Source organism: Pyxicephalus adspersus, chromosome 1 (assembly GCF_032062135.1).
Source record: "Pyxicephalus adspersus chromosome 1, UCB_Pads_2.0, whole genome shotgun sequence".
NCBI lineage: Eukaryota > Metazoa > Chordata > Amphibia > Anura > Pyxicephalidae > Pyxicephalus > Pyxicephalus adspersus.
In genome coordinates this window covers 176,402,764-176,423,822 of record NC_092858.1, presented here as the reverse complement: position 1 = coordinate 176,423,822, position 21,059 = coordinate 176,402,764, and the positions used below count along the sequence as shown (strand labels likewise).

The following is a 21,059-nucleotide window of genomic DNA, read 5'->3' as shown; positions in this document are numbered from 1 at the left end:
CTGACACTCTCTGACTCTCTCTCACTCTCTCACTCTCTCTCACTCTCTCTAACTCTCTCTAACTCTCTCTGACTCTCTCTGACCCTCTCTGACTCTCTCTGACTCTCTCTCACTCTCTGACTCTCTCTGACTCTCTCTCACTCTCTGACTCTCTCTGACTCTCTCTGACCCTCTATGACTCTCTCTGACACTCTCTGTATTTCCATTATTTCTGACACATTTGTACCCCGGGGACCCCCGCAGGGATCTTCGGATGTTTGGAACGATCTGGGAAGACGCTGCCGGTATAACATTCCCCCTCTCAATTAGAGGGGACCTGTCATATAAAGGGGTCCTGTCATATAAAAGGGGACCTGCAATATAAAGAGGACCTGTCATATAATGTGAACCTGTCGTATAATGAGGATCTGTCATATAATGAGGGCCTGTCATATATAAGGGGCTGTCATATAAAAGTAGATTTGTCATATAAAGAGGACCTGTCATCAAGGACATTTTTCCATCCTAAAGGCAGAGTTCCAGGTATTGTATCAGTGTAACACTTCCGGGTATTTATTACCCCAGTAATGACAACGCTTCATCTGATTTTCTCTCCAGAAGGACCAGGCCACCTCTGTTCAGTCATCATCTTCGTATAACAATGTCACCGATGAAATTGTTGGTTGTGTACCCGTATCTCCCCTATAGCTTGCAGAGTCTTCCTAACAGATGTATTGACTGAATCACCCATAGACAGGCAGATGTTTCTATAAAAGAGCCCACGTGAGCTATGATTTTATTTCTTTTTCTGGCTTTGGGGAGATTTCCCTTCACTTCCTGTCTTAGGTATATATGGGGAGTATATAGGGAGATCCTCTCTTCCCCAGAGCAGTCACATGATTGGAAGATCTCCTCCTATTTGCTGTTGTATTTGGGGTTTTCTTTCCCTTTGTGTCACTGACAATGGCGTCCGAGGCAAATACATAGAATTATAGAATACACAGACCATGATATGGGAAAGGAGATTGATGCCTCCTGCTCCTCCTGATCATCCTCCTGCTGCTCCCAATGCATTATTCTATTTCCTATCCAGAATTGAGTTCTGTGGTCTTTGTCCCCTCCTGGGGTTTTGATCCATTTACATTGGTTTGGGCCCAGTCAGACCTGTGGTGTCAGCTCCTGGGCAAACTGCTGCTATGCGGCTGAGAGAAGCAAACCGCACGGCGGGCACCAATATTTGCACATGGCCGTGGGGCAGATCTTCGGGCGACAACTGCGCAGCCAAAAGAAACATTGCACATGGAACCATCAACTGCCACAACTGCTTGCAAAAAAAAAAGGTCCCATTTTCAGGTTGTGCCATGGCAGGACGCTGGCACCTCGGGTCTGAAATGGCCCTTACATAAGAAAGTATTGAGCAGTATCAGCTCATCTCCTTCATTATAAAGTGAAAGTTGCCTCCAAGGGTTAAAAATCCCAAGGTTTAAGCTGCGGTTAATTCCTTGAGTTGGATACAACCTTGAAGTGTTATTAATATTGAATTCATTTCTGTAATAATATTCCTATGGTGCCATTATCTGGGCAGTGCCCAATCCCCCGAGGGAGACATGGCAGCCTTGGACGGAGCGTCTCAGCGCTGAAATATTTTATATTAAACAGCAGAAAAGTAAAAGAAAAGAATTAAAGGTAATAAAATTAAACTTCCTCCCCCCAAAGCCCAGTTCCTGAGCCAAAAAGAATCTTCGAAAATTGCTGAGCGCTTTATAGCGCGTGGTGTTTTCCAGACTGGGATAAAACCCCCATTCCATGTTCTACACACTTTATAAAACATGCCGGCCAACTATTTGATGAGGATTCCATGCAAAACAGCAGAAAAGAAGCTCTCAGCCCCAAAACCGTGGCTCAGGAGAAAAGCCGGTAATGAGGGAGAGCGGAGCCACCGACGTCAGCGAGAAGCCTTACTGGCGCCAGGTTCAGGCTGGCAACGGGTCGGAACCTCAATATAGAAAGGGGCGATGATCTAACAAATACCATGTGTGTGCTGAAATGTATGGGGGTTCCATCTATACAAAGAGCAGGAGGACACCCAAAAACAAAGATGGAAGACCTAGAACGTCACCTGGCTCATGGATAAAAAATATTGGGGGGGTTGGCTGGCCAAACATTTACACAAAACAACAACTTAAAGTGCGTCTGATTTTGGAAAATAAGTTTGTGTAAAGCCAAACACTTTCAAAAATATTGCCAAAAAATTGTACTGAGACCCAATGGGAGCTGATTTACCAAATGAAAACGAAATATTCCTAGTTGTTGAGATTTGGATTCAGTGCTTGCATTTGTCTATCATTTTTGTGTATTTCCTTTGTATACTTTTCATGTTACTGTCTTTTTTTTCCTTCTTTGGCACAAGTTTAGGATTGGAGCTTCCATATCCAACCAAAGTCCACTGTACTCTTTATATAGACCAAAATCTGTATTTGTACCTTCCCCAATGATTTTAGATTTTGTCATGGTTTTCACCAAAATCTTCTACTTTTCCTTAAAATTTGGATCAAAGTGAGCACTCCCAGCTTTGCTGACCCTTAGTAGTGATTGGACGGTCTTCAGGAGGCGGAGAGGGAATTTGGAGAGATTTGGGGAATTATTGTTGCAGCTAGAAATTGGTTTTAGAAATAAGGGGAAAGGGGCTTGATATCATTTGGAATACAAATATTAGGAGTTGGAACCTCTGGCTATGAAGAAAGTTCCCTTTACTTTCTTTCCTTTGACACTTTTTTAATCCAGAAAGTTTCGCCCATAGAGAAAACCTCTCTCCCATCCAGGACCCATAGCGGCCACCTAGGGTGCTATTAAGAGATCGTGCATGAGTGATGTTGGATCCACTAATAGTCCAATATGTGAAGCCGGAGTGCTCTGGTTATACAAATCTCAGCAGCACCCCGCTGTGCGCTCTCCTCCTTCCTTTGCATTAGGATCGCTCGTCGTTCATCGTCCATGGATCTGCCAGGACGGATCTACGGAAGATGAACAACATGGGCTTTACACGCACCAGATTCTTGCCCAATATCCGCCCTGAGCCGATTATCTGGCAAGAAAAATTTGATGTTTGTACAAAGATTAAGTTCGAATAAGATCTCTGCACCAATAGTTTAATTAGCCCCAAATATTTATATCACCATAATAATCCAGGGTAACAAGCCAAGACATTTCATGGGGTTATAGATCATTGTTCTCAATTAAACATATCCCAGTTTCTTCTAAACAGTTTCCTCATCACCATAAGTATACATGAATGTTTTCTGCCCTGATGAACGGGGCTTTATGCAACCCCTGAAAAGTGTTGGCTTGCTATCATTTGTTTTGATCATTATTGGGGTGCTTCTGTCAAAATCCGAGCTGCTATGGCTGTACCCCAATGTAACATATGTGCAATATATAATCGTGTATAGCCGCCTGCAGAGTAATAAATCAGAATTCTCCCTAGCAGGGACACGGGTTCCCCAAACTCCAACCAAACTCCAATTATTTGCTTTCTTTTTTAGTGTTTAGTGTTAGTTCTGTTCTTGGTCAGACAAGTCTGCCTTGTGCCTATTCATCAGACTATAACTTTCCCATTACTTTATTAATTAATTACATTATGTGATTACGTTATAAAGGGCAAATCAAGATTTCTTATGGTGGCATTGTCTTTAGAAAATTTGCTTTTCAATATAATTTAAAGATACAAAGCCAAGAAAACAACGTTTTCCATCTTTGGTAATAAAGCAAACCTGGCCTGATCTCTGATACATTCTACAATATTAGAACACATTGTTTTATTAGATGATAATACAATCATACAATATCATCATCTCGCTGTACAAAGCTGCACAGTGTGTTTTCCCATGGAGGGGGGTCACCATTTGCTTCCTGATAATTTCCTACATAGCTCACCAATCTAATGTAATTTTCTCTGATAGTAATGGGTTTATTTTTACTATAAATTCCTTTGAAATAAAATGTTTTCTTAACTTTGCTTTCTAATGTGATGAGTCAGCAGTATTGTTCACTGAGCTGAATTCAGAAGAACATTCATTCTCTCCTGAAATCTGTATGGTTTTCCAAAAATATATGTGGAATTGTGGGGGGAGCTCAGCTATTGACTTTGTTTGCAAAAGTGTTTTGGAGTTCAGGTTCACTTTAACATAGCCACTGATGGAAGCTGCCATTGGTGATTGTAAAGAATGCTTGGATATAAATCTGATATTTGGCTTCGGTGGTCTCCATCACACATCTGATTCAAGCATTCAGATAATTTTGTGAGCATCATCCTCATCCGGTGTCAGTGATTAGGAATGTATTAAGTCCGAGGAGACCATGAGATCAGTATATTACAGAAACCGACCCATGTTCACTGGATTCTTGTTCTGAGACTTGTTCTCATGATGATAATGTTTCTGCTACATAGCGTTATTTACAAAACGAAAGCCCAATTCTGGGAACAATAACTTTACAAGGATTAAAGCAATTCCAGAAAGCCCCCCACCCCCTTCCAATCATGAAGGCTTTCTCCTTTATCCTGCAAATCTGCTCATTTATTTCATGTTTGGAGCTCGTGCTATATTTCGGGACATGTTAGCCCTGTAGGACCCAACGTTGGGCTCAGGTCTCCCCCTCCCTCTCCTCCTGGCCATTTACAAGATGAAGCTTGGGGCTGTGTGTGTTACCAATGGTCAGGAGGAGAAGGAGAGACATGGCCACCATATTGGGGTCCATGAGACATCTGATGGGCCTGGAGTTCTACTTATCCCAGCAAAAAGCAAATTTGGCTGTTAAAGGAGAAACCCTGAATGACGGGGGGGCTGTTTGTTGGGGCAGATGGCCTCTGACACCAGGGCAGACAAAGAGGGGTGCAATGGGTGCTATTACACAGGGGCCCCAGATCCTCTTTAGCCAACAGGGGACCCTAGAGAATCCCAAGTCAGTTTAGCAGGGGACCCCCCATCAGTTCTGCTCTTGTTGACTACATCTACCACTGGTTTGATGTGTTACAAATTAAAGAATTCCTGGTGACACGGAGGGCCCAGATAGTGTGCCTACCCCTGGGCATCATAGCAGGAAGTCATGGGTTGTTATATTCAGTAGAATGGAGAAACGTTGGGTGTCACAGGAACCTAAAGTAAGAGAAGATCCCTCCATTGGGGTCACAAGTAAAAATAAAAAGTTCTACCTCCATGCAAACCCTTCCTGGGATTGGGCGTTGGGAACACTCGGCGCTCCTTTAAGTCTTTCCATTGCATGGTGCAGCCATATTGATCCATCTACAGAGAATTCCAATCATTTCTGCTTCCGTTGACACTCCCTGAACCCCCCACAGCTCTGACCATGTGCAGGTAATGCGGCTACTTTGTGCGATCAGCGGCCCCGAGCGATTGTTGTGTCTTTGATCTGGGATACAATCTGGATTATATTAGTGTGGGGAGGGCGGTGAAGACTTAATGCCGAGGAAATTTGCACTTAAAACAAGATCTGGGTCCCATCTGGAAGGATGAGGGATCGGCCAAATCCTTCGTCTTTACATCAGCGGGAACTGGAGATTGATTTGAACACACTGACGATTATTGGCGGCTTTCCGAACCACTAACGGGCTGTGAGATCACCGTACATGTGTTACGCAGGGTGGGGGGGTCATCGGCATTATTGAGCGCAGGGTGGGCACACAATGACAGCTTATAGCAGAAAAATATTTACTCTTCTTCTAAAAATAAATCTCTTCACGTTGTCTCTGTCTGTAATCATTTTCACAACTTGCTCTCTTGTCCCCCCCCCCCAGGTTCGGAGTTCTTCCATTTATTGATTTTTCCATTAAGCGATGGTTTCCCACCTGTGCTTCTTCCCCATCTTGTTCTCCTTCCTTTTTTTAGCAATTATTCCTTCTTTGCTTACAAAGGGCACGAAATAAGCCAATCAGATAATTCGGGTTAAGTAAAGGTTAATAACAGAGTGCATAGAAGGGCCCAAGGAAAATATCCGAAATGCAACCTTACCTACCCATCCCCCCTTTCCCCCCAAACAATCCTTGGCCTGTGATTGGCTATTAAGCCACTTTGTCTGCCTTCACTACGTGTGGCCCTTAAACAGAGGAACATTGCTGCAAATATTCATTTCTATTGACTTGACTGGAAGGATCAAGAAAGCAACAAAATATTTTGAGGAACTAAAGTTTGTACATTCTTCCTCCCCATACCCCCTTCCGCCACTAACTCTCTCTCCCCTTTCCACTTCTCTCTCCTATTGGGCCTAATGTATTAACGTTCTCCAACAATAGAGAAGATGGACTATCATGGAAGAACCTGGGAGAGTTTTGTCAGGACCATTACCATTTCAGGCTCTTTCTCTTCTCTGAACATAACAACATAATAAAACAACCAACACATTTCAGGTGATTGGGCTCCCCTTCCTCAGGGCTCTTAATTAGATTTATGATTCTTGGAATAAATATCATCATCGGCTCTAAGAACTTGACAAGGTCTTCCAGTAGCTCCATGGCAAACACCGGAGAAAGAAAGAAATGGAGGAGATCATTTTCTCTTTAGCTTATTTTCCTCTTTCCCTCTCTTTCTCCCTCTTCTTCACTTCCCCTCTCCTCTCCATCTTTTTATCTTTCTTCTCTCTCACTTTTTCTTTTATATCTTTCACTTCTCCCCTTCGCTTTCTCTTTTCTCTGCAAACATAACAGTAAATCGATAGAGCCAACACGTTTCGGATAACTGGGCTCCCCTTCATCAGGGATCATATTTATAGTTATTCTGCTTGGAATACTAAGTTTAAGACCCAGACGTGGCCCCTCCATGGCAAATGCCTGAGAGAGAAAAAATTAGAGAGATGATGGAAATCCCTTTCTATCTTTTTCTTTTTTTCCTCTCTTTCACATTTCACAACACATTTCAGGTGATTTGCCCCTCTTCTTCAGATTTAAGAACCGGACATGATCTTCCAGTAGCTCTATGGCAAACACCTGAGAGAGTGGTACTGACTTATTAAAGCTCTCCATGACTGAAGATGGACTATCATGAGTGAACTTGGGTGATCCAGCAAACTTGTAATGGATATCTTAAAATAATTTGCTATTATTAGGCAAACGTTTTAATCCTTGACCAGAGCCATTCTAGGATTGCTGCATCACCTATGATAGTCTTGGTGAACCTTGAAAAATCAAGCCCAGAGAATGAGAAGGGACACGATGGTGGAGATCCCTTTTTTTATTTCTCGCCCTTTTTCTCTTCTCACTACTTTTTCCTCTCTTTCTCTCCCCTCTCTCTTTTATTTATCGCTGCAGCATAACAATAAAATTATTCTGCCAACACAATTCAGGTGACTTGGCTTTCCTTCTTCAGGGCCCAAAATAGATATTCCAGAAGGAACACCATCACCAGCACTAGTCTTCTCTGAGCTCCATGGCAAACACCTAAGAGAGAGTAAGAGGGGAAAAGATGGTGGAGACCCCCCCGCCATTTTTACTCCTCTTTTTCCTTCTTCCTTTCTTTTCACTACTTTCCTTCTCTTTCTCCACCATCTCTGTCCTCCTGTCCCCCCATCACTCTCTTTTCTTTCTTTCTGCAGCATAATAATAAAATGATACAGACAACACAATTCAGGTGACTGCCGCCTCTTCCTCAGGGCCCATAATTATAATTATTCTTTTTACCATCACCAGGTCTCTGTCTTCTCTGAGCTTCATGGCAAACAGTTGAGAGAACTCTCTCTAAAACTTAGGACTGTTTTGGCTACAAGTTCTAGAATGTGATATTGACCAATACTGTAGAGATGTGATAGTCAGGGGTCCACAGACTTTTAGATATATTTTATAGCAACATCAATCGGCCCCTTTATGGCCCCACTTATTCTGAAAAAGTCTTCGTTCCCAACCCAGAGATTGGTCCATGAGAGCTATAGCAGAGCTGTGAAGGGATCATTATTATTGTTTCTGGCTGCCTAAAACCTGAAACTAAGGAATAAATGTATAGAAGCAAGGCTGAGGCTCTTTTAATATCGGCATGACTGAGGTTTCCAGGAATTCTGGCGGTCTTGTGGTTTCGGAGACCCCACACGGCGTAAAGCCATATAAAGTATTTTAGGTGATTATTACAACAGTAAAATTCTCCTTCTTGGCTTGAAGGACCTATCGTGGTCTGAAGGTGTCCAGAAAACCTGTATTCACATAGAAATGTTAAATTATAGTGGATATCAAATTATTACTGGAGGGAAATAAGACCAAAACTTCAATTCTAATGGAGAAGATATTGTTCCAAGTTTTTGTTCTTCTGTAATAATATTCTGGAGCCATGGATGGGTATTTTGATCTTAAAACATTGTGCAAAAATATTTTACTAATTTTGCTTTGTTTTTGAGACAGATTAAGGAAGGGTGAAAAAAGTGGAAAGACCAAATTCACTTTGACATCAGAGAAAAAAATTACTCTGCTCATCTACAGCCATAGCACACCATGTCTAAGCCGCTCCCATAATGATCCCACTGGTTTGTGTCTCTGCCCCTCCCACAATGGGGTGATTTCCCCCAGTAGTTTGTGTCTCTGCCCCTCCCACAATAGGGAGATTTCCCCCAGTAGTTTGTGTCTCTGCCCCTCCCACAATGTTTGTGTTTCTGCCCCTCCCACAATAATGAAGTACAATTTGGAGAATCTGTTGGGGATATGAAGCAGCTGATGGTAGTTGACCTTTAAAAAAATGTTAAAACTTTCTTTATTATTGGATAAATGGCCCATATTTATTTCCCACCTGAGCCCCTGCTGCGGGAGATTTGCCCTCTCTTCCTGTTAGTAAATCTCTCTATCCGGACACATTATTCCATCCACAAGCAATCCATATTCTTTCATATCAGGCTGCAAGCGTAACAAATAATTGGAAATAAAGAAAAGTAAGAGAGCCAAAAAATCATTTATTTGGATTCTGTGTGTGCTTGGCACAGCATTATTATACACGGTATTATGTTACACGGCGTTACGCGGCGTCCGACTCCAGAGCGCCGCCATTTAAATATCATTATCTACAACACATCCAAACAGAAAGTGATTATTTCATAGCTCGCACTGTCACACCATGGCAAAAACAACATCGTATCAATGCAGCAGACCAAAGGGCACCGAGTCCACCGGGCCCATTCAGGCCCCACTCGGGAGGTGACACGCCAAGGGGTCCCACTGCTTTGATGGGCTAAAAAGGCACAAAGAAAAGCAATACAAGCTGATAAAACCGTCCAAACAATGGCACAGTGGATATGAGTTCCATCTGAGCTGCGAGATGAGGAGTTGGCGCCGTGCCCTTTGTGGCACCACTGGCTGGCATGGTGTCCAGGCGAAGGCATTCTGTGGTTGCAACCCAAAGTAGCTGGCGGGTTGTCTGTGCTGAATATGTAAACATGAAGAATATCCATACAATGTAACCAAAACGGCAATGGGGGGAGAAGCAGAAGTTGTAACAGTGGCGGCCTGGTGGGGGGAAAGAAATGGGCAGAGAGGGATCATCTCAAATCATTGGAAATACAATGAGGGCAGACCCCAAAATTATCAGGGGGGCTGGAATCTCTACAAAGAACCATTGATCACTCATGCTATCACTTACGCTCATAAACTTTTTTTCTTACAAATGTGCAGAATTATTAAAGAAAATACATTTTTGCCATTTTTGTGCAACAAAAAGGATTGCAATTTAAATATTGATGATGTGATATTTTACATACAATTAGTGCTAACTGGAGAGCAACATATAGGCACATGACTCTGGTGAAATATAAGGCAACTGGCTTTAAAGTAAACTTACTTTCTGAAAATGCACATCGACTGGCTGTTTTCACTCGGCAATATCAATCTCTTGTATCACTACTGAAGAGATCCGTGTAATGAGTTCTCTGGACTGTACACCTTCTGTGCCCATTATAAAGGGTTCCCCCATCCCAGTGCTGAGTTACTATTCCCAGGTCTGAAGACTTGCTCTGCCCATTACAAGGGGATTTCACGATCCTTTGTTGGGTTACTGGGTCTGTATAGCCTACTAGGCCCATTATTGGGGGCTCCTACCATTTCCTTGGTCTGTACACCTACTGTGCCCAATATGAGCAGCTCCCACGATCCCTGCACCGGGTCTGTAGCCCTGATGTGCCCATTATGTGCGGTTCCCTGGGATCCTGGCTCTTCACACCTGCAGTTGCCATTATAAGGTTTTCCCACCATCCCTAATCCAAGTTTCCAGGTCTGTACACTTGCTTTGACTGTTATGAGGTTTCCTCGCCATCCCGGCACTGCCTATTCACCTGCTGTGCCCATTACGCGGGTCCCCCGCTCTATCCTATCATTATACAATATTACATTAGGAACAAAGATGGAAACTTCCAGAATAGGAAATGATTTTGGAATTAGCAGTTCTCTCTGTATGATTATTCAGCATCCATTCCTTCTATCCTCTACTTATAACATTGGGACTTTTAGGTGTCCGCTCTTTTCTCTTTTAGTTTATGCTGCTCCCTTTATCGGAGCCCTCATGCCGCCATTTTGCAGCTAATTTCCATCAATGGCATGTCTATAGAGAATTGTATGTGCAGCGTATGCATGTTAGAGAACCATAAAACTGAGAAATATAGAAACCATGATAGAAGGTCGGAGATTTATAACTTTGTATTTGGCTTTCTGGCAATGTGGGGACCTTTTATTGCTCTACATCCAAATGTTCCTGTAATGGGGTGCAGATCTCAGGATTGCCCTTTCCTTCGATGGGTTGCTGGATGGTCAGTAAACAAGTTTTTATATTCTCTTCCTGTACCGTAACCTCATGTTCTGCCTTCAACTCATCTCTATACTACAGACCTAGGTAATGGTCACATATATGATGCCGAGTATCTATGATTTAAAGTACTGGCATCCAATGGATGAAAATGGCCGGGCCAAGGATTATGCTGGGCGTCCTCCTGCCAGGAAATGGGCCGGCTGTGTCTGACTGCAGCTTCTAATGTATACTATGAGAAGCTTAAAGTGTACAGTGAAATCAGAGTATGAGATTTCAGTGCAGGAGAACTCTGTGCAAAGACTGAAGAGAAGGTTAGAGTTCTGATTTTTGCCATAATTCTGCTCGGCCCTTAGTAATTGTTCCTTTTGTCTGAACTTGCAATGGAAAACTCGATGTAATGCTGAAGCTATTTCTGAGTATTCTGGACTTGTGACTCCGGCTGGGTCTATCTGACCTTTTTGCTATAAGCAACTAAAGGAACTTAAAAGGAACTTAAGGTTTTCTATACATGATCCGCTTCACCTACAACAAGGAGTTCAAAGGAAACATTTTCTCTCTGATTTACCAATTATGATTCATCTTGGTTTCTTTTATTCCTGACGGCAGCCAACAGCGTAAAGTCAAACAAGTTCAACTTCCAACTTTCTGTAATCGAGATTTGTAGGAAAGATGAAGGACAACTAAACCATTTATCAGTTTCATTGCTGGCAATATGTGTTAGATCCCATATCTATGACCCTCAGGGTGTCCCCAAAAATGATTTCCACCCCTACAGCCAGATGAAAACCTATTGGCAATGTGTATCCTGATCCTATACCTACGACCCTCTGGGCGCCCCCCAAATTATTTCCCCCCCTGCAGCCAGATATCAGAACCCACTGACAATATGTATCCAGATCCCATATCTATGACCCTCTGGGCGCCCCCCAAATTATTTCCAACCCTGCAGCCAGATATCAGAACCCATTGGCAATGTCTGTTAGATCCCATATGTATGACTCTCAGGTTGCCCCTCCACCCAAAAGGATGTCCACCCTGCAGCCAAATATCAGAACCCATTAGCAATATATATCCAGATCTCACATCTATGACCCTCTGGGCGCCCCCCAAATTTTTTCCACCCATGCAGCCAGATATCAGAACCCATTAGCAATATGTATCCAGATCTCATATCTATGACCCTCTGGGTGCCCCCCAACAATATTGTCACCTCCGCAGACAAATATCAGAAACCAGAGATGACCTTCACCAGACTGGACTGCTTTGGTTCAGGAGACCTCAAAAAATATCCCACTGAGGTAACAATCTTTTTTTTTAAATACAAAGTACAGCCCAATGTTATGGAAGAGAAAAAAAAAGCAAGGTCACAACTTTTTGAAGTGCGGGAAGGGTTAACACCCCTATCAGGATTTTTGTGCCGTCCTGGGGAGATTCTATTTAGAACAAAGCTTTGGCTTTACATATAATTCAAGATAAACTTTGTCATGGATCAAAAACTGACCAATGGTTCGGGACAATAGGCTTGTTTCCAAAAAGTTTGGAATCTTCTACTTCCGAGACAGCTGAATCATATTAATTTGCTGCCTCAAACTTTTTGCCCACCCCCCTTTCTTTGGTATTGTGGTTTTGGTTCTGGGTATTGGCTTACAATGCTCTGTGAAATATTACAGCTGTGTTCTCATATATAATAAAACGTTTAATGATGAAAAAAGTCCAAAGCTTCTTGAAGGCGATCTCAAGGAAAAAACAAAAAAAAAAGGTGGCGAGATAACATTGCTGAAAGCTGCATCCGTAATAATTGCATTGTATATCCACTATGGTGAAGGCGTTATTGGCTCCGTGCCAATGTCTGCCCCTTACAAGGCATTGTGGCTTCTACAGTCCACCCATGAAGATCCAAATGGCCTTCAAACCATGTGTACAGACATTTGTGAAGAAGACCCAGGAACACCTCCATACTGTCTGCTGTCGCAGGCGTTTGTAGCCTGCTGGTTGCCTGAAGGACTGGCAATCATGTGCATGGCATCCATGCCAGAGGACAGGTACTGCCTGTCTCCAAAGGCCACGTTGGATGGTGAGGAGCAGAGTAAAGTGCCTTGAGGAGCAGTCAGTTTCTCGGGGCTTGCGGCTAGCCTGGGAGAGGCTGGGAAGTTATATCCATAAAGGTTGTAAGGATTGTGGATGGAGAAGGCATTATAGGAGCCTTGCTGCATGTGGCCACTTCCAAACATATGTGAAGAGGACGTGCTGGAGGATGGGTTTCCAGCCTGCATCATGTACTGAAACTGAGAGGTGGGATAGGTGCCCAGCTGCCCACTGTAAGCATCCATCTTGCTGTTGCTCGGTAAAGATGAAGCAGTTGGCATGCCAGAGATTAAGGATGAAGTCCTCTGGGGCATAAAGGTCTCCGATGGTTGGCTACCGGTGGTGTTGCCACCTTGGAGCCTGTTGTATCCACTGTCGCTCAGACCTGAGTAACCCTGAAGTGCCGCCATATTACTCCGAGCACAGGCTGGGTATTCAGACAAATTCAGGTTGCAGAGCTGGTTTTCCCGGCAGCCAACGTTCAAAGATTTGGGCGTCAGATGGAAAGTCGGAGGAGAACAAGATGGGGAGAGCAGGTGAGACGATGCAGATGGAGATGGAGTGCCGGTACTTGATGTTGTAGGAGATGTCCCGGTGCTACCACCTAAACAGAGAGAACATTTTAATGAGCTTATGGGCATCACAATCCCAAACCATGGGCAAAAATGTACAATAACAGCATTGTTGGGCTTTGTACCAATGTTGGCCAAGCAGTCCATGGCTCTCAATTTAAGTTCTAATTCATACTAAACATATTAAGTAGGGTTGTGGTCAGGGCCCTGTGCAGGGCACTTAAGTTCCTCCATGCCAAACTGGTCCTAATGGACTTTGGAAGATGGAGTCATGCTGAAACAGAGAAACTTCTTCCCCAAACCATTTCCACGATTGTCTACAATGTCTTTGCATGCTGTGGTATTACCATAACCCTTTACTGCAAACACCTGAACTCAATTATAAGGTGGTGGGGGGGTTACATACTTTTCCCATACAGTACATTTTGTACATATTCCTACACACAGTTAATTTGTACTTTGGGTTTATTGCAGCTTTCAGGGATGTAAATGATTACAAAAGGCTGTAAATATGAAATGCTTAGATTAGGACTTGTCTACATTGATCACAACAGAGTCACCCCCAGCTGTGCCTGGCATCCCGTGTGCCCAGCTTCTGGCCCAGACATCATAAAGCTCTCCATGGCAGCCTGGCAGGTGTGGGTGCATGTGACTGCGGTTCTCCACTATCACATCTATTAAACCTCCTCTGAACATTGAATTAATGACTTCACAACCTTCCATCCAACTGACCGGAAAGTTCACTGGCTACTTTATTCCGCAAGAGAAATAAAGCAAAGACGGAACAAGACGAAGGACTAACAGCTGCTGTCCTGTGCAGCTCAATGTTCCAGGCTTGGCCTGAAGCTGTACAGCAGCCAATAGAAAATGATATTATTCCATAATAAAATGCCATTTCCTACCACAAACACTACGGATAGGATAAGAGGTACATGGGACTCTTGGCACACTTGGTGCACCAGCAGATACTTGGAAGAGTCATTCAAGGAGCTCATCATAGGAGCTCATAACAGCTGAGCAAAATGTTACATTATTAGATAAACTCTACAATTAGTGCTATTGTTGTAATAAAGTCAACAACATTAGGAAAGGAATTTATTATTCCAAGAATAGATTACCACAGGGCTATTTCTGACACGTCCTTGTCAAAGGTTACCAACCATTTCCCTGACATGACCCACCTGGGCAATACATGTCGGGACATATGTTGAAGGGTTGCAGCTGATTTCTAAAAGACTTTGAACAACTTTTGCTTTGAATCTAGAATGTATTTTGATAATTTTTCCCTGGAGGATTAATTGCGTTGAGCCAAATAGAGAAAATGTAAAACCCTTGCCAGGATTTTGTTTGCTTGTGCCACAACCAGGAACATTTTTCCTTTTGCCCTTTTCTGGTGACCACATGAATAGTGAGAAGTTACCCCACATGAGATACAGAAATATATATACATGCACCCACATCTGGATATATATATATACAGATACTTTCACTTTATTTAAATTGGGATTGAACATATCTGTGTGGTTTATGATATTCCATGGTATCCCATGAATTTGGCAAATATCGCTATAGCTATAATGCAAAACACAGCCGGCAAAGTATTTTCTACCACCTGACTCTGCTTTTAATATTTTCATCACTGGAACACAGGAACAAACAAAGTGAATTATTACAAATGAAATCTCGGCTCAGTCAACCTCATATCTGCAATGCGATTAATCTGTTACACTCTGCAGCCGATCTCCTGCCAGGAATTATCAGACAGCTTTGGCTGTATAAAGGCAAAAAATGCCATTTTCATCACCTCTTCATTTTATTCCTATGGGCATTTTTTCATCTTTAAATAAAACCACCAGTTCAGAATGGGCTCAGCTGCAGAGCAGATGAAGAGGGGGGATAGGTATGTGGCTGGGACCCACCTTGCTGCTTCTGCATGGTCGTAAAATCTTCAAAGGTAAGAGTGCGGACGGGTGGCCTCCAGAACGCGTACGTCTCCATGATGGCCTCCAGGCCCGTGCTGCAAATGAGAGGAAGATTAGGTAAATCAGAGGCAGGAATCATTGATCTAACACTCTATAAAAAGTGCAAAACAGATCAAATCCATACAGACTGTGCAAGAGACCTTGACTTGCTAGACTTCCCAAGAGATGATTGGCAACCAGAATCTCCAAAGAATCTCATCCAACATTGCTAGAAGATATTATCTATCCTTGTATCCAAAGGTCCAATATTTCCCAATTCCATGGTGGCCTCTCTGCCATCCTGCTTAGATCTTCCATCACATGAGGATCTCACTCAACATAGTCGATTTCAAGGATATTGTAAAAATAATTTTTGGGAATATGGAACAACTTAAAACTTTAAAAAAGGAGCATGGCGTGAATCCCTATTGACCCGGCTGTAAGGCAGCACCAAAGTCAACACGATAAGAGGGTGAAACTCCAAAGGCCAGAGTCATAACCAGGAAGGTGATGAAACCTTAAAAGGAAACGTCCGTAAAGCAGGAACTGTGAATGTTTGTATTGAAAGTACCACTCAGTGGCTCACTGTACAACACTGCAGAATATGTTTGCGATATATAATAAACAAAGCTAAGTAAGAAAGGAGGACATTGCAGTTGTGACCCTGCCACTTGTTTCAGATGACCTATAGGGTCCCTTTTAGGTACTACCATTTGTCTGCCACTAAAATCCAATTTGTTCCACTTCTACAGATCCCACTTCATTCACCTATGACGGTTCAGTTCTCTATTTTGCTGCTGCTGGGCCTTTCCTGTCCCTGGTTCTTATTCCCCCATCGGATACGTGTCCCCCTAACTTGTTCGTTGACAATCTTCTCTATTTGCTCTTTTCGTGCAGCCAGAAAGAATGGATATGTGTCCAAAATTGGGGAAAGGGCTTACAAAAATTTGCACTGATGCCCAGGGCTCTGTAGCCACTGATTGGTCGTATTCTAAAAATCCACACACAGCATGTTAGACAATGAGAAGTACTAACAGGACACCTTTAGCTTATTCTGAATTTTTTCCATCTGTCTTTCGGGTTTGATGAAGCCCACTGACAGGTTGGGTCGTCTCTACTTACCGCCGTTCACTGGTAATTCCATCTGACTTGTGCTTTTCTCTTCTGCTTCCAGACATCATGCAAGGACCGACCTTACATACCTGGGCTCGTGTCGAACACAAATGAAAACCAAATCGCAGCTATTTGAGGCTCAGCTCCATGAATGTCTCTACATTTGGATCTGTTTATACAAAGTTTTGTACTTTTAATAGGTATGAAAAATTTGATGTATCTTTTCATCTTTCTTTCCCCTTGTCTTAGGGCTCCACATTTTTAATATTGGGCCATAAATCAAACTGCTACAGTGGATGGAAAATGGAACAACATGTCTTGCATATCTGCATAATGGGATCCACATGGCCTCTCCTCCGTCCGCCATGTCACCACTATGGAAATGGATAAAGTACGAGAAACATCTCGTGAAGGACATCAAGGCCACGCTCAAACTTCCAGACTTTCTAATGGGCATACTTAGGCAAATTTAGGAGAAAATTCGGATTTTGGACTCCAAAGGTCCAATCTGTATAAAAAGTTAGTGAAAGTTTTAACTATTCTAAAAGGGGAACTAACAGCATGTTTTGTATATTCACCCAATCATCTCTCTGGAGCACCTTAAACCTACAGCACCTTAAACAATGAATTATATGACTTTGATGGTTATGATTCTATGCTTAATAAAAAACTGGAAAAATACAGGCAGTACGTATTGGTAACAATATATATATTTTTCAGGGCTGAAGTGCTCATGTATCAATTGCTGCAGGAACTTTTACAGATTTCACCATATTTGTCCAAAAAATTATATATATAAAGTTCAGAGTGCACGGTTTGTATAATTAGCAGATCCCTTCGTCTAGATCAGCAGTTGCACATTGAAAATTTTGGTGGTCCACAGTTCTGGCCGGTGCACCCCCCCCCAAAGGGGTCAGGAGATGACAACACTGGCCACAGCCACAGACCTTGTCTCACATATGGATCGCATGCTCAGGGCGGTGGGTGGGTTATGTCTCTGGCTCCCTGCGCATGTGCGGTCCGGAGTCCTAAAATGTAATGGTCTATGAGGTCCAAAAGGTTGGCGACCACCGGTCTATATTCCTGCATATGTCTGTAGGGTGTACATATGGGGATCAGTGACAACGAAGGATTTGCACGATTTGCTGAAGCTTAAAGAAAAAGTAGACTTTGGTTTGATTACTTGGCACTGACCCCTGAGTCTCACCTGGCCACACTTCTGCCATAAGTCACATGACTACTGCTGCAAATCCCAGTCTATTCCTTCTGCAGATATTATATTAAACCTATGGATAGATATTCTCTATAGGTGGGATGCAAATTGGTCTCCATGTCTAATGGGCAGCAAATCCAGAGAACAACAATCCCACAGAACAGCTGTGTGCGCACCTAGACCCTGAAAAAGGTGCATTGTGTAACCCCATGGTGATTGTATTTTTCCAAGTTTTATCAATAAAAGTTTGGATCATGACCATCAAGTCACACAATTCATGGCTTATGGTGCTCCTCTTGCACTTTATAATTGGATGATGGCAAATTGCCCATATTTCTCTCTCCATAAACTGAACAACCTGGGGAACAGCAGATAACCTACAGAACATCCATCAGTATCCTAAACTTTATTCCACAGATATATTCTATTCCTTTGTAATGATATAAGACCAAAGCGGGGGCTCGGATTATGAAGACCAAAGGACAGTTGGTGATGACACCATGGGCTTTGTAAAGTGCTATGGAATATGTCAGCGCTATATAAATACAAGATAATAATAATAATTGTCAAGTGCCACCCACACACCCAAGACATTCAGCTATTACATATTATATTATTATTATATAGATAATTATCAACATAGACAGGACAGTGGCTCAGTGGTTAGCACTCGGGTCTTTGCAGCGCTGGGTCCCAGGTTGGAGTCTCGGCCATGACACTATCTGCATGGAGTTTCCAGGTTCTCCCCGGCTCTGTGTGGGTTTCCTCCGGGTATTCCGGTTTCTCGCACATTCCAAAAACATTTAGTTAGGTTTATTGGCTTCCTTCAAAATTGACCTTAGACTTTATTATTGACATATGACTATGGTAGGGACATTAGATTGCAAGCTCCTTTGAAGGATAGTTTGATCCGATCGATACAAATTGTTCCTGGTTAGGTATTCTAGATAATGGGGTCTGATTTTCTTCCAGAAAATGTTTAAGATCATGTAAGGCCATAAATTCATATAAAGTTAGGGTGCCAAATTCGGAAAATAGGTCCTGTGTAGTTGGGAAGAGATCTCTTCTTTTCCTTTTAGAATTATCGAAGATTACTTTATAGAATAGACAACCAGCAAACGATTGATCATCCTTTACTAGATGACATTTGTCAGCACTTTTAAAAGGGCAGAAACTTAAACCAAGGTTCAGTAGGTCAGTGCATAAAGTGATTAATGACACGTACTTCATCTTGTCTGAGGGTAATTTGTGAATATATTGTTCTATTCCTGAATTGGTGGGATGGTTGGTGGTGTTCAATGGCTTGTGTTGGTGATGGGGTACAAATGAAGGTGCGTGTGCACGATGTTTGGGAATTGCACTCAAACTTTCATAAGCCGTTGATTCCTTGAGGAAAGACTGAGATCTAGATGAGTTGTAGTATCCTGAACAGAAATGTTAGAATTACTGCCAGAAGCATTAGATAATAATAATAATTAAACAGGATTTATATACCGCCAAAAGATGAAGCTGAAGACATTTTTTGAATGCTGTAGAGGTAGGGCAACCTAAATGTTTAAGGGGCTTAGGTTTATTCGGTGTTCAGGGGAAGACAGGGGTCCCCAAGCTTTTCTTGCTCACGGACCACCAAATGCACAGACTCCGGACCGCGCACGCAGGGAGAACCGGATGTCAACCAAAGGGGAAGAAATTTCCCCCAGAGTGACGCCATGTTGCCAGAACTGGTCCACTCTCCCATCGCAGGTCTAAGCATCCGGAGACACAACCGTCCATCGCCCGGAGCCTGCGGTCCATACAGGCAGCAAGGTATGTGGTTCTGGGTGTGCGCGGCCCACCTGTCAGACAACCTGGGCCACGGACCGAGGGTTGGGAACCCCTGCAATACTTGGTTTCCTTTTTTTGTTATTAGCTTTCTTTGAGGGAGCTTCAAAGCCCGTTGGAATACCTTAATGTGTGTATATCATTTATAGACAGTGCCCTTAATAAAAGCTTGCTTGTCTCTTTCTAGCTTTTTTGTCTTTTTTGGCAATAATTTTACGGGTAATGAAATCAATAAATGTGTCCAAATCAGTGATGTACTTTTTAAAGCCTCCCAAGGATATCTGTTCTTTGTATGTTGTCACCGGTTCTTGCGTCAATATCCACTAAATAAAAATTGTAGTAAAGCAATAACATTTGCACCAATTTTATGGAAAAATCCGTTAAGGCTTGTTCCCATTGGGTACGCATGAAATCCACATTTCTAAGATCTGTGCTCCTAAACTAATCGGATTGAACCCCTCATTAATGTATTTCTCCAAATAAACGTTATCCCAGAAGGCATTGGATTTTTTAATGTTTTAATTTAAAGTAGAGTTATAAGAATAAGAATCCGATTTTACAGACAACTGTCCCTGAGTGGAATAATTCTGATGTAAGACAAATGTAGAGCGATCAAGAAGGAAAAGCCATTGGAGTTGGAGAATTTCTAAGTAGCATGGTCCTGTCAGTGGGTAGAAAATGGACAAGACTGGACTAAAAGTAACCGGGAATAAAGGATATTCAAGAGAAGATAAATGGGAGGATAATTGGGGTAGAGAAGATTGATCATCAGCTAACAAGAGTTTAGTTGGAGAAGGACTGGCGGGAGTATTCATCTGCCTGGTAATCATTCAACATTCCAGGAATTGGGATGATCCTCCTGAGTAAATTAAATGTTTTAACATTTCTTTGAATCATGTATGATTTAAGGTTTTCATTTATTTTCTTGGTTTACTAAACTCCATAATCATGTGACTTTTTTTATCCTAAGCCCATTGTATGGATGAAGATCCATCGTCTGACATTTTCCCGACAATTTTGTATTTGCAGAATTTTTGTTGCTTTTTTTTCTGTGCACTATTGAGATCCGTACATTCACTATAATCTTCTTTACCATCTGCTGATTTATTTGAGTCGGCTGACACAACGTAAGATAGGAAATTCTCTCTGATTTCTGTTGCAGTAAATGTTCCAACATGGAGTAGATTTAGCAAACATTTCCTGAGCTCCTTTTTGGTGTTGGTGAAATATTTCTACACGTGAGGCCCTCACCGCCTGCCGCATGGTTATCTTAATCTTCCTAGAAGGAGATGTTGTATTGTTCAGCACTCCGAAGCCTGTCCATATTCCTCAACACTTCAGATTTATCGAGAGCCGAAGGGCACGGCAATCTCATTTAATGCTTGGAGTATTTATAGGCCAGACGGTTTCCTCCAGCAGATCGTTTAAGACGTTATTTTCGGACCGCTGCAGCCAATTAAAGTAGATTTTTATAGTCTGCCCGTCCTGCGCCGTGTGCTCTGGCTCCCGTCTCATGGAAAAGGGAGAAATTTAAACT

The 21,059-nt window shown here is 42.6% G+C and overlaps 1 protein-coding gene across 3 annotated transcripts in view; it reads right to left on the bottom strand.

The window, feature by feature from the left end:
* Positions 1-8,896: 8,896 nt before the first annotated feature.
* TBX15 (T-box transcription factor 15) overlaps positions 8,897-21,059 on the bottom strand; it is a 45,630-nt gene continuing 33,467 nt past the window's right edge. For all 3 annotated transcript variants that reach the window (XM_072398478.1, XM_072398477.1, XM_072398476.1), the window contains exons 7-8: positions 15,334-15,431; positions 8,897-13,446 (exon numbers count right to left, since the gene is read on the bottom strand). In XM_072398478.1, the coding sequence (XP_072254579.1) occupies positions 12,665-13,446; positions 15,334-15,431 (880 nt within the window). In that variant the 3' untranslated portion in view covers positions 8,897-12,664. The remainder of the gene's footprint in view (positions 13,447-15,333; positions 15,432-21,059) is intronic.